The following is a 14,443-nucleotide window of genomic DNA, read 5'->3' on the forward strand; positions in this document are numbered from 1 at the left end:
CAGGAATCAAAGGTCTTTTCTGAACAGTGTGATTTTTGATATTTAATCAAAAAAAAACATCAAAAATTGATTTTACAACCTATTGTAAACAGACAAATTCTTTTTCCCCTTAAAAAGTGATACTGAAGAACTCTAAAAAGCAAATAAACAATTTAATGTTTATGTAACGCCCACACATAAGGCACAAAACCAACGTGACTTGGTCTTACGCCATTAATGAATCTGTATTTAATATTGACAAGGGGGAGTAATTCGTGTCACCAACACTCATTTTTATTTACACATTTCTTCAATTTGTCTAAAGTTAGATAATCCCAATTAGGTGAGAGTTTATTTCAACATAATTACTTTTTGCATAAATAACTTAAATTTATTCTGCATTTATTTTTTCTCAATTTAAATTTATGTTACGAGAAAAGATGCCCTCAGCATTTAATTAACTCTTTTTTTTAAATGCTTCAATCAGGTTTTCTTTCAGAATTCTTATCTTTACCCTTTTCTGCTCAAAAATTGACATCTATACTATATATATTGCCAAGGCCAAACAAGCTTACAATTTCATGGCAGGAACTCAAGTGGTATACTTTGTGGCAACACAAATCTTGCAGTGTGCAAACTAGTGTTGTCTGCATACTCTTTCTACTCTGGGCCCAATCTTGTTGCTCTTCTTTGTATTCTTTTCAACAGTGTGACATTTCTTAAAATGAGGTTTTTTTATCCGCAGCAAAATTCAAAGTGTAGCCTAACCTTTTCTTGGAATAAACAATGGGAAATCAGCTATGTCTCTAATGAAAAAAATCTCGTATCACAAATACAGCCCCATTAACTGTCCTAGCAGCCTGTCTGCACTGTCAGAGAACTTAGTGTCAAACTGTAAAATTACTCCCAGGTATTTTTAATTACCAACTGGCACTTTAACATTTGCCAGTGTCACTCACCACACCTTTATATTAGATAATTAAGACATTAAACTTGAAATATCTACAGTGATGTCATCAATAAATGTTATAAATAGTAAGTAATCCTGCTTTTGTATTATTTCATAACAGAAATGGTCATTAACACTTTAATTACAAAAGTACAGTACATGGATGGGTTGGGTCCTTTGTAGTGAGTTTGTTCATGAAACTTGTACCCAGCATTATGTTAAAATTGTCAAAAATAAAATAAAATAAATCACCTGAAAACAAAAATGTAAATACAATATCTTGTACTTCCATTAAATTTTATCAAATTCTCAATATGAATTCTATAGAAATTCTTCAATCTTGGCTTCGTGTTGTAGGCTTCTGTATGCCTAAAACAGTTTAACTGATTCAGCCTTCTGATTTTCAAAACTATTTTTGTGCTGCCATCTGCAATAAACTGTCTACAATTAGTTGGGAAACAGATAAGAGATGGCAGCACATACTAGAAAAAAATAAAAATAAGACTGTTTAAGGAATTTATTTAAAGCAACCTTCAAAACACACATCTGTATATACAGGATTAAAGAAACTGTATCAAGATCAATATTGGTTGATCTTTGGTTTATACTGTAAAAGCACTGCAAAAATAAATAAATATTTATATATATAAAAACAAATGGTCATGGGGTAAATCCAAAGTTCCAGAAACTTAAATATTGTTGCATATAATTTCCCATTAGCTTTGATCTCCTAGTGTCAATAATAAATACAGTTCTCTAAAAAAAATTTGCTTATTTGAGGTAGTGCAATATCACGGCAACTCGTGAAGGCATTCACAATATGAGATGTAACCAAAACAATGCCACTTCACCTACTTCAGTGATTTCCTACAAACTAAAATGATGCTTTTTGCTAACTTGTTCATCTAATACAGTTATCTTTACATTCTGGATAAAGAATAGATGGATAAAGTTGCTGGAACCATTAACTAGCTCCAAGCAAATTCTATATCAACCTTGAAGTGAAATCCCAAAGGCTCAGAATATACAATATTCAAGCACTGCCAACACCAATAACAATGCAAACTGACTTGCCTAGAATAACTGGAAGCACAGCTATTTCAAGAAAAGGTAAGAACTGGGACAACCACTACTTTTCTCATCTTATGCTGCATAACCTATCTTGTCATAAGTTCCCAAACAACACAGATTATTCAATTCAATTTCCTCCCCTTGAGAGTACTCAACAACCTTGCCTGCCTCAGCAGCATATTCCCAAAAAACCATATAAAATACTTTAATGAACTTCAGATACCCTTGCAAACTGAAAATAAAACCAATCAGAGAGAATCTATATTGCAGCCTTGCTCAACTCATACCAAAACCTGTAAGAAGATACAAGCTACAAAGTGCCAACTATGAAGTTCCACTTCATATTTATAAGCAATGTGCGTAACTGTTGAGTAAAGAACACTTAATAATGTGCCAAAATAATCTACTTTCAAAAACAACGTACAAGCTTATTCAAGTTTTTAGAATACTACTTTTTACAGTCAATTCTGTATATATTCCTTTCAATGATATATATTTAAAATCTGCATATATATAAATATTAACATAAATCAACAAATTATTTATATTTACGTCACTATTCTGTTTGCATCCCTATAAGTCATAGGGGGAACAAATGTAAAGGAAATAAAACTGAATAAATAATAGCTTCCCCCCCTGCAAAGTATATTAAAGCTGAATGTCAGGTAGGACTGTTTATCGTGATTCAGATATAGATAGAAGTGATTATTTCTCACAGCATTGAAGGATAACAGTGATAACCAAGAATGACTTTGAGTAGTAGTCCAAGAGCTATTACTATCAGGAAGGCACAAAAATTTTCCTCAAAGTCATGACAGAAAAACAGTGTGGCCTCATTTTCTCAATCTAAAAATGATCTTTGACTACCCTACAGAATTACTACACTAAAAGAACTTTAAATATGCTACCTCTTGATTCTAGACTGTTATTATACACATCTTTGTATTTATTTTTACCATAGTTACCATACTGTAAACAATGTAATTCTATACCACAAGTAATTAATTCAACTGTATATCCTCCTAGCTTTTAGGAAGGATGTAGGGTGAAGCAACTTTGGCTTGAAATGAATGGACATAACTCCCAACAATCATGATGGCTATTTTCAGATAATGTGGTGCACCAAGAGTTTGCATTACCCAGAGTTAGTTTCAGAAGCACAACAGTGATCTCACTCCCTACTTGCCTGGCTCACAATATTACTTATTTAAAATTTAGATTATTTAGATCTTATCTTATTTTATTTGGGCTTCATTAATATACAGACTATACCAGCACCTATTCAACACATTCACAGAAAATAAAACTCCAGGATGTCTAGATTTCTTCTTCTGAACCTGACTGTTCGGCCTCCCAATCCTGAATTCTAGAGGTAAACCTATTTCTATAGGAAGAAGGTAGTAACACTTGTGGTTCACCAATAGCAGAGGATTGTTCACATACCCTTAAAGTGTGAATTACTTCTACTAAAGACTGATCAATGTTATTTAAAGAATGTCTGTGGCATCTAGCAGCTGCACTAATATCATCTGCCTCTTCTACACTGTGCTCTGCAGTTTGAGATACAGTAGGAGATTCTGAAGAATGAAGTGGACTTTGGTCCCTCTTGCTGCTATCTACGGCAGCTCCTGTAGGAGATTCTTCTACGTTCTTGGCCCTTGGCATTTTAGATGATTGTCCATTACTTACTCCCTCTAGGCTGCCACTATTAGCTTCATTAGCTAATTGATCAGAGAGGGAATGAGATGAAAACGTGCGGATACCCGCTACACCTTTCTTTGGAACATTTGCCAAGTCACGTTTAATATTTCGCCGACGACATGGATCAGAGCGCCTTACTTGAATCATGTGGTCAAAATCAATTATATACAGAAACCCTGCAATTAATACTTCACATCTGAAAGATAAATGAAAATTAATTACAACGTATCCAACGTTAATCATATAATTAAACTAATCCAAGAAAATGTTTTGGCTAACATATACTCCTAATGCACTTCTGTTTTTTTTTTTTTTGTTTTTTTTTGATAAACACTAATAAAACAAGTTACTAATGAAAGTTAGGCTAAGGTAGATTATTCTCATTTTCTTTTTTAATAAACTGATGATAATTGTGACAGAAGAAAAATGGTTGGGATGCATATAAATTATCAGATAATACAGAAGTCTATGGTAGATAAAAACTAGTCTTCAGTCAAGTCACAAAGAAGGTTAGGCAAGATAAGGCATATTAAGAGAAGTCTGGCAGAGAATACAAAGATAAATGATAAAGACTTGTTCACTTAATGTAAACACTAGAAGGAAAGGGGATGAATCATACTGATCTGCTAAATATGAATTGGCTAAGCTAGTCACGATCCTGCTCAGGTTTCTGACAAACTGAAGAGGTAATTTTCATCTACATGCGAGGAATTTTTACCAATGGGGATGCCAGAAGTATGACAAATTCTAACAGGGTGCTGAATGATTTAGTGATAATAGGAAAATTGAAGAGAAATTACTGGAGTTAGACAAAGGTACCTGGGATGGGTAGGATATATCCAATTATATTAAGGGAGGCAGCAAACCTTTAGCCACAATTATGAGAGCATCCCTGAATTTGGGGAAGGTCCCTATGGACAGAGATGTGCAAAAGTATCCCCAATTCACAAAGGGAGATAAGTAATTATAACCCACAGAAAAGCTAAGCTATACACAGAAAAGTTAAGCTAAGCTATACATACGATCTAGTAACCCACAGAAAATAATGAGTTACCAATTAAAGAAGTAATGTAGGACCATCTAGACAGGAATGCAGTTATACTGCAGTTGTACATGGACATGTTAAGGGGTGATCTTGCTTGACCAATCTGTTTGGACACTGACATAGCAACAAAGGAACTGAATGTAAAAAATAGACGTCATATACTTAGATTTCAGAAAAGTTTTTCATTTGCCACCTCTAAGCCAATCTGCTCAACTTTTCTAGATTCTGTTGCAGCAGTGTACTGTCATTAGTGTCCTTAACAACCCTGCCAACCTTCGTATCATCTGAAAACTTGGATATTAAGCCTGATATGCCATCATCAATATCATTAATAAATACAGAAAACAACAATGGACACAACACTGAACCCTGCGAAACACCACTAAATGGACTAATGTCCACGAAGTGGAGTTCCTCAGGGTTCAGAGTGGTAATCAATGGACACTGCTCTTCGTGGACATTAGTCCACGAAGAGCAGTGTCCATTGATTACCACTCTGTCTTCTCCCACTCAACCATCCCTTTATCCATAGCAGCAATTTGCCTCTAATGCCACACTGCTTCAATTTGTGCAGCAGTATCAAAAGCCTTTCTAAGATCCATACAGACAACCCCCATATAACACGGTTTCGCTCTAACATGATTGATAAGTTGTGGCAATCCTCGCACAACACGGTACTTATATAATATGGTTTTGCTCTAACACAGTCAGAGAATTTCAGTATACCTCGCATAATGGTATTTTTGAGCTTTTGTGTGGGGGGGGGGAACTCTGATATTATGTTGGATGTAATTTTTGAACATTTCCACTCTTTTTGAATCCCCACTGTTGACTTGCTAGTCAAAAAAATTATTGATAAAATTGTATTTTATTTGAAATCCCTGTGTTACGTTCTGTGCTATGGAACTTGTGGAAAAATCTTGATTTCAAAGTTTTATTACTATTGGATAGAACACCAGGCCAATCAAAAGATTTAAGTCATCAAAACATTGAAGTTATGTTCCTAACATCACAGTTGTACTAAGTTAATACTTCTTTTATTCAGCCATTAGATCAAGGCATTATATCCACCTTTAAAACTCATTACATCAGAAAATCATTACAACAGATTTTGGAAAAAATGATTCCAAATTTGTTGAAGTAATGGAGGCATGGAAAGTGTACGAGGCTTTAAAATAGTTAAACTAAATACATATGGCTTCTTTACTCTTTCTCAGATAACACACACAAGCATAAATTATAGAAAAAGATGATGAAATTTGCATTCTGCAAAAACACTGATTGTTGAAATATATTTCAACTTTTAGAGCTGTGGAAGTGGGTAATTTAAATAAATTTAAAGGTTTGGAGAAATTAAAAGGAATGATGAAGTGGTTATTTTTATACTATTTTATTTTTGGTTGGTGTTGTAAACTATGCTCCCTTATATTATGTTGCCAATACTAACACTAAAAAAAAACTGGCACATGTGATAGATGGTTTTAGGTGTAACATCCTTGGCAAAATTCCAAAGCCATGCTTTCACCACCCGCTTTCTTAATAACCCAATCAAATAGCTGGACTTGTGTATTTTCCTGTATTTTATATGCACATTTATACAATGATCATCATCACCATTTGTTGAATAGTATGACTGAAAAAATACAAGTACTTGATTACAAATACTTGTTTTGTCCACGAAGAGCAGTGTCCATTGCTGTGTCCAAATTACTTGTATTGTTGCAATTATACAAGTATAATTGCAACAATACAATGCCTTTGGCAGAAGCTACAGATAATGTCACTTCCATGTTGCATTTTTAGTGACCAAGCAGATTTACTTGGTTGTGGTGACCCCAAGGTGGTTTCACATCAAAAAAGTCTTATTTTATTAGTGTACCTTTATTCTCACTTCATCATTATATCAATTACAACTATAATAACACTGTGGTGGGAAATCCACTGGGCCCATTGTTGTTTTATATATTTATTAATGATATTGATAAAGATATGTCAGGCTTAATGTCCAAGTTTGCAGATGATACAAAGGTTGGCAGGGTAGTTAATGACAGGAATGACTGTATGCTACTGCAACAGGATCTAGAAAAGATAAGCAGATGGGCTGAGAAATGGCAATTGAAGTTTAACATTGACAAATGCAAAGTACTGCATGTGTAGCAGTAACCTCAGAGTAACTTAACAACTGCACAGTATAACAATCAAGGTGGTGGAAAATGAAAAAGACCTTGGGGGTAATTGTGCAGTTGGATATCAAGTTCTCTGAGCTTTGCAAATGCTTACAGGATAGCCTATTGGATTTTGTCCAAGACAGAAGACAAGTCTGGAGTCCTCATTTTAGGAAGGATATAAATCTGCTGGAATGAGTGCAGAGAAGGACAGTGAAATTGGCAGGGGAACAAGGAACAAAAAGTCTTCAGTTCTGCAAATTGCAGTGTCTGGAGACAAGGCACCTGTGAGGTGACATGAATGAGGTGTTTAAGGCTTTGAATGGCTTGAGCAAGCTCAATGTTGATGGCATTCTTCCTCTTGCTCAGACTGCACGCATGAGGGGGGCATAAATTCATGTTGAGGAAGGATGGTTGCAGAATAGATGTACGGAAGTTTGCCTTCAGCCAGCAGGTGGTTGATCGTTGGAACAAACTCCCACTTGTTGTGGAATTGCACAGTCTGTGAGAAATTTTTTTTTGGCTGATGCTGTATAAACTTGCTTTCTTGCATCATTTACCAATACTATTATATTATACAGGGTTATTCAAAACGATTTATCTGATTTCAAATGACTATATTTTTGAAGTTTACAAATACATGGTGATTACTGATACATCAAACAAAAGAAAAACTGTCCTAGTTTTGTCTCTCACCTTATAAGTGCTGTGACTTCCCATAGTTACACAAGCAATGTTGAGACGATATTTGAATTCCTCCCATACTTGCTCTAGCATGTCCTTGTCACTGACTCCACACAGTAACAATGTGATTTTTGAGGTCATCTAGGGTTGTGGGCAATGCTAGCATGTACACAGCATCCTTAATGTACTCCCAAAAGAAGAAGTCACACAGTGTAAGATCCAGTGACCTGGGGGGGGGGCAGCTGTAGAGCATCAAGTCATGGGGTTCACTGCAATCAATCAACTGTCTGTCGCAGAGCCACAGTGGAGCCGTCTCATGGTGGCCTTCTAGAACTCTTAGATTTCCCTTTTCATTTGGTTTATGCCAAGTTAATACTCAGTTGAGAGGTACGGAATTATGCTCATTTGAAATCGGATGAATCATTTTGAATAATCCTGTATTATAAACATTAAATTTATTATCCTTAAGTTCACACTTTATTTACATCATAAGCGAACCTGACAACTTTTCTTCCAGATCAGTCATTTGTCCCCCCCCCAAATAAATGTTTTATGTTTTTACAAATGAGTACGTCAAAAACTGTCATTTGCTCATGTTAGCATGGAGAATATCTTGATTTATACTTACAGCTTATCTTTCGTTGGACAGTAACAGATGATTTTGTACAATTTGTTCATTTGTAAATGATACTTTTCTTACTTTGAAAATTTTTAGAAACATGCAGTTGCCAGAAGATTGGTTTCTTTTTCGAATACTATTTTCCTTAAATTTACTGGATGTTAGAGACCACTATGGAAGGGAAAAGGGGGCTTTCAAAATATTCTTTGCTATTTAATGCCCTACATTGTTCATCATATCATACATTACAAGATAGTACTTTGTTTTTGTGGTTCTTAACAGTTGCATTAAATATTTAATGACAGCTAATCTGTATACAAAGTGTGAGTATTTTTTTTTTTTTTTTTTGTGGGGGATACATGTAATCAACTGTAAAACTCCTAAAATTTTACATTACCTTCACACTTTATGTATGTGTTTATGCACAACACAGATTTTTCTTAAACAAGAATTTAACGATACAGTTCTGAAAAAGAAATTTTTTCAGAACTGTATCATTAAACTGTATCTTCTTTTACAAAGTGGTTCTGAAATTCTTTTCAGAACCACTTTGTAAAAGAAGTAAAATCATTCAAAAGGAAAAATTATATGAAAATCAAAACATAAAGAACATTTTTATTGTTAGATAATGATCCCGTATATGCCCCCAATGAAATTTTTATCAAGTGATAATGGCAGAATCAAAGGTTTTTTTTCTAACCTACCAGTTCCACAATTATGGATCAGGGAATCTTCATTAAAAATGTTACTTAGCTGTAAACATTAAACACTTATATTGAAGGTTTCCTTCAATATAAGTGTTTCCTTCAACTGAGGAATGTTTTTTTTTTTTATTTTCTTTTTTTTGAGGATTCTGACAAGAGAAGGAGTGTGGCATTAAAAATTATAAGCAGGCTGGAATAAAATAAAGCATAGTACAGTAGTGAATGCACAAAACACTTACATGATGACAATTTTTTTATTTAGATGGAATCAAAGAGTGTCAAAATGCACACACCAGAACAGAAGCGAAAATATTAACTTGGAAGATGTAAGAATGTTGCTGAAAAAAAGGATGAAATAACAGCATTTCAAAGGGAAAATCTCTAGGTGAAATAGAAGAAAAGATTAAATTAGAAGTTGCTCAATATTCTTGTTAAATTTTCTAATTCTGACAAAGATTCAAAAAATATTTCTGCACTATAAGAGAATGTTATGAAACTGCAATACAACAGAACCATAACTAAACATCTGCATTTTTTCAATAAAGGATATGATTTGGGGAGGGACTGTGTACATCTGATTAAATTTATAGTTAATATTTGGCACAATTTTTGTTGAAAAATCATATTATAAGTGGTCCTATCTGATTTGAACTCTGCATTCAATTTTATTTTTAAAAAAACATTTTCATAAAATATTATTTTTCTTTGTCATATTTATGTCCTAATTACTATCAAAATTAATAATACATGTTGCTAAATTGCAAATAATTTTTTTTTTGTATCACAACTCAATTTTTTTTAAAAATAAATTATATTACATAATTTGGACTAGATGTAGTGCATTCACTGTTAGTGTGTGAATAAGCTACAATAATATTAACACATTAATTGCCATATCATTAATGAAAAATAATGTTATTAAACTTTAGCATAGGCATACAATGCAAGAAAGCAAGTTATGCAGCATCAGCCAAAAAAAAAAAAACCCCATTTCACACCTCCATTCATTCCAAATGCCTGTCCAGCTCAGCTTAAATTTATTTAGGCTATCAACTCCCCAGCAAAACATGGAAGCCTGTTCCATCCACTGGCTAAAGGCAAATTTCTGCACATCTATTCTACAACTGTTTTCTTAATTTGAATATATGCCCCCTCAGGTTCTTAATTTGAGAAGAGAAAGAATCCCATCAGCATTCAGCTTGCTCAACCCATTCAAGGCCTTAAACACCTCAATCAGAGGCCTACTCTCCAGGCACTGCAATTTGCAGAACTTAAGGCTTTCTTGGTAAGAGATCTTGCTGCACTTCTTTGTACTTGTTCTAGCAATTCTAGATCCTCCCAAAAAGGCCTCCAGACCTGTACACAGTACTCTAGGTGTGGGCTGACCATTGCCTTGTACAACAGGATAATCACCTCCCTGTCCCTGCTAGCAAAATTCCTATATATCATTGACAAGACTCCATGACCTGCCCTGGCAGTCCATCTGCACTGCTCAGCAAACTTCATATTTGACTGCACAATTATCCACAGTTTTTTTTTTTTTTTCACTTTCCACTTCCCTGAGTGTAGTACCACACAGTTGGTATGTTTCTTTTGGGTTATTGCTACCCATATCCAGTACTTTGCATTTGTCAATTTTAAACTTCAGTTACTACTTCTCAGCCCATTTGCCCAGCTTATCTAGATCCAGTTGGAATAGCATACTGTCTTTACTGTTGTTAACAACCCTGCCAACATTTGTATCATCTGCAAACTTGGACATTATTCCTGATATACCTTCATCAATATCATTGATGAATACACAAAACAACAATGGATCCAGCACCAAACCCTGGGAAACTCACTAATAACATTTGTCCATTGATTACCACTCTGTCGTCTCCCACTCAACCATCTCTTTATCCATTGTAGCAACTTACCCTTAATTCTCTATCTCTCCAATTTGTACAGTGGTCTTCCATGTGCAACAGTATCAAAAGCTTTCCTGAAATCCAAGTATACAGTAATACCCCGACTTACGCGAACTCGGAGTTACGCGGTTCTTGATTTTTTTCGTTTGGCAACGCTGCCGCCCACTATCTTCAAGGTCGTTTTTCATATGTTATACATATACGGTGCGACGGCGGAGAATGAGAGCGAAAGATGAACAAAATTCAACTTTGTTGCTTTTATGTTTTTTATATCAGTGAAGGGGAAACACATTTCACCATAATAACGTAAAAACCAACACAATTCCAGCTATCGGTATAATCGTAAATGCAATTAGATCGAGTTTACTACCAGTTTATAACAGATTTCACTAGCAGAAACGCAACTGGATTTTTATTGTTTTATGGTAGTAACCCCTAGAAATGTGAGGTGTTAATAGTGTATCTCTGCCTTTATGGTGTTGTTTATTCAGTTGCTACATGCGCGCAGCTTTGTTTATGCATATCCAGCGTACCTCCTCGTTTTGTAATTGTGCTTTATTCCCTAAAAATGAGTAAAATACTTAATTAAAAGGTGTGAAAAGGAAGCGTCCTGGTGAAGACACTGCAGAATCAGAGAGAAAAAGAAAAGCAATTATAAAGCAATAAACAGAGGCGGTCTGGGTCAAAGATTCTTACCCGGGAAAATTTATAGTGGCCTCATACTATGGTTTATGGCCAAAATCACACTGGCCCACCGGGGTTTCCCCGGTAAGGCTTATGGCCAGTCCACCTCTGTCGATGGAGAAAAAATATGAAATTGTGAAACGCTTTGAGCGAAATGAAAGACCATGTGATATTGCACGTGCTACAGGCCTAAATGAAGCAACGGCGAAACACACATGACAATTGCAAACTTGACAGTTGAAAATTGAAAAGGGCTCAATTGTAAAGGGCTTAAAAATTTTAGAAAACATAGCCTCCAACGAAGAATGCGTTATAGCTACAAAGCAAGGAATAAAAAAAATTATTAGCTTGCTACGAAGAAATTCTGCGTGAAAAAAAGAACGCGCTGTGTCGTCAGACGAATTTGTTAGATTTTATGAAGCCATCGACATCGAAATAACTTTTTTACGTAAGTCATTTGTTTTTTTTAATACATATTTTGTATTAATATGTATAAATAACTGCAATTTTATTAATATTTTTCTTCTAATTAAGCGATTTTCGTCGGACCCACCTATCGCGTAACTTCGGGGTATTACTGTATATGATATCAAAATTATTTTTGACATTCAGTTCCTTTGTGACCACATCATAGTATCCAATCAAACTGGTCAGACAAGACCTCCCTTTAACAAACCCATGCTGTGTCTTAACTATTACTGCAGTCTTGTCTAGATGATCCTGCAATGCTTCTTTAACCAGTGACTCAATTATTTTCCTCTAAACTGAACTTAAACTAATAGTTCTGTAATTACTCGTGTCACCCTTGGACCCCCTTTGTGAATTGGGGATGATACATTTCCACATCTCCAGTCAGTGGGGACCTGAGTACAAGGATGCTCTCATAATTATGGCTAACAGTTTGCTTACTTCCTTTGCTGCCTCCTTTAATATAACTGGATAGTCCCATCCACCCCAGGTGCCTTTTTTATGTTTAACTTCAACAATTTCTCCTCCACTTTGCTCTCAGTTATTACAAAATCACTTAGCTCCCTGTTAGAGTTTGATAAACTTCAGGCTCTCCCCTCATCGAGTAACTCCTCATGTGTGAATGTAAATGCGAAATACTCATTCAGTTTATCAGCTACCTGAGCATGATCATCAATAGTCAACCCATCTATGTTAAGTGGTCCAATCTGATCCTTCCCTTTCCTTCTAGAGTTTACATAAGTAAAGAACTCCTTGCTGTTTTTCTTTGCATCCTTTGCCAAAGATTTCTCATAATCTGCCTTTGCCTGCCTAACCTCCTTTGACTTGATTACAGACAAGCATCATTTAACATCAGAGATGTGAAAATTAGGTAATTTACCACATGCAGATGATTTTTGTGCTGTTAAATAGTGGCTTCAAAGATCTTCAGAAATCTGAATAAATCAGAATTTTCTTAAATTCTGATTTATTCTAATCATAAAAATTAGTTACACAAAAATTTTTTGTATCTTTATGGTTTAGTCACAAATTTATAAAGTGTAAATATCATTTTGAATTAATTAGTATCAATCTAAACCCTTACATACTAATCTATCCTAAGCAAGATAAATATTAGTTGACTGTTTTTTTCAAATATGCACACCTTTTATCTGATTTTTTGAAAGCACTTTCTATTTCTAAACTTGTGCGTTCATCATACTGCCACCATCCATTACGTCCTTCATAAAACCATTGATAACCATCTTCAAATACAACAGTTGGCTCCCCATCTTCAGCAGACACTAACTGGGGATTATCCAGATAATCAGCTGGAATTTCCTGTTGAAAATATAATTATCATGGAATAAAATTTGTGCAATATTTTCAAAATAAAAATATTAAACATTTCAGAAATGATATCATTGACATTAAAATAAAAATATTTCCTCACACAATCCATTTACAAGAAATTTTTATTTCATCTCTCATGAGAAGTGTCTCCTCCAAGCTGGTGCAAGAATCCAAATTGCTCAAATGTTTTACAAAATTGAATACTAATATAGTACGACACAGGCGTGAGTAAGCTAATTTCCAGTGACCCTGGTGAAGGTCAAATAGAATGCAAAAACAATTTTTCCCATAAAAAGGTTACGGCAATTTTAATCTCTTTTTTTAGGTCTTAGCTAAAGAATTTCTGGTTGAAATAATTTTTTTATACTCAAATACAGCACTGAAGTGGTCAGAGAAGCTTACAGCTTCATCATGACTATATTTTACAGTAATATAGAAGTTCCACAAATGCACTGTTTTGCTAGAGCATATGTGAACAATGTTTCTTTTTAGTTAATAGTATATATAGTTGTCCCTCAGTTGACAATTTTAATTGTTTTGTCATGATATAATTAATACAACTGGTTATCTCACTAGTGTTTCTGCTAAATTTTAGGGCAAAACCTCTTTATATTAAGTGGCACTTGTACTTATGGCAAGTTTGCATTTACATTCCTGGAAGAAATGGTACCATAAGTCAAAATGATGCAAGTAGAAACCAAATCCCCCCCCAACACACACACACACACACACACACACACACACACACACACACACACACACACACACACACACACACACACACACACACACACACACACACACACACAATAATATATAACAGGGATTATATTCCTAACTAAGGATCCATAACATTGGGATTCAGCCCTTAGCAAGTTTTTGAAATTAATACTGGAGATAATTGGTAGTAGTAGTAGTAGTAAAAAACTGCACAAATTGCCTGGAAGATTATGCACTGTTCCTGTAGAGCAGGGAACGTAAACACTGCAAACCATGACCAGTTTACTTTCACCTTGTCAGTTTCCATAGCAATGAATAAGCCTATCAATGAGAGAAAAAAAAAAAAAAAAAAAACCCTAAATCTATTTCACATGGCAACCATAAGACTAGAATGGATTTACCATGTACATTG

General features: G+C 34.7%; 1 protein-coding gene across 1 annotated transcript in view; it reads right to left on the reverse strand.

Moving 5' to 3' along the window:
* Positions 1-2,591: 2,591 nt before the first annotated feature.
* The window catches only part of LOC150087478 (E3 ubiquitin-protein ligase RNF146-like), a 35,928-nt gene continuing 24,076 nt past the window's right edge, over positions 2,592-14,443 (reverse strand). The window contains exons 3-4 of the mRNA XM_090372095.1: positions 13,124-13,299; positions 2,592-3,896 (exon numbers count right to left, since the gene is read on the reverse strand). Of these exons, the coding sequence (XP_090228221.1) occupies positions 3,317-3,896; positions 13,124-13,299 (756 nt within the window). The 3' untranslated portion in view covers positions 2,592-3,316. The remainder of the gene's footprint in view (positions 3,897-13,123; positions 13,300-14,443) is intronic.

The sequence above is a fragment of the Mastigoproctus giganteus genome, chromosome 4 (genome assembly GCF_048544385.1).
Source record: "Mastigoproctus giganteus isolate SK-2022 chromosome 4, ASM4854438v1, whole genome shotgun sequence".
NCBI lineage: Eukaryota > Metazoa > Arthropoda > Arachnida > Uropygi > Thelyphonidae > Mastigoproctus > Mastigoproctus giganteus.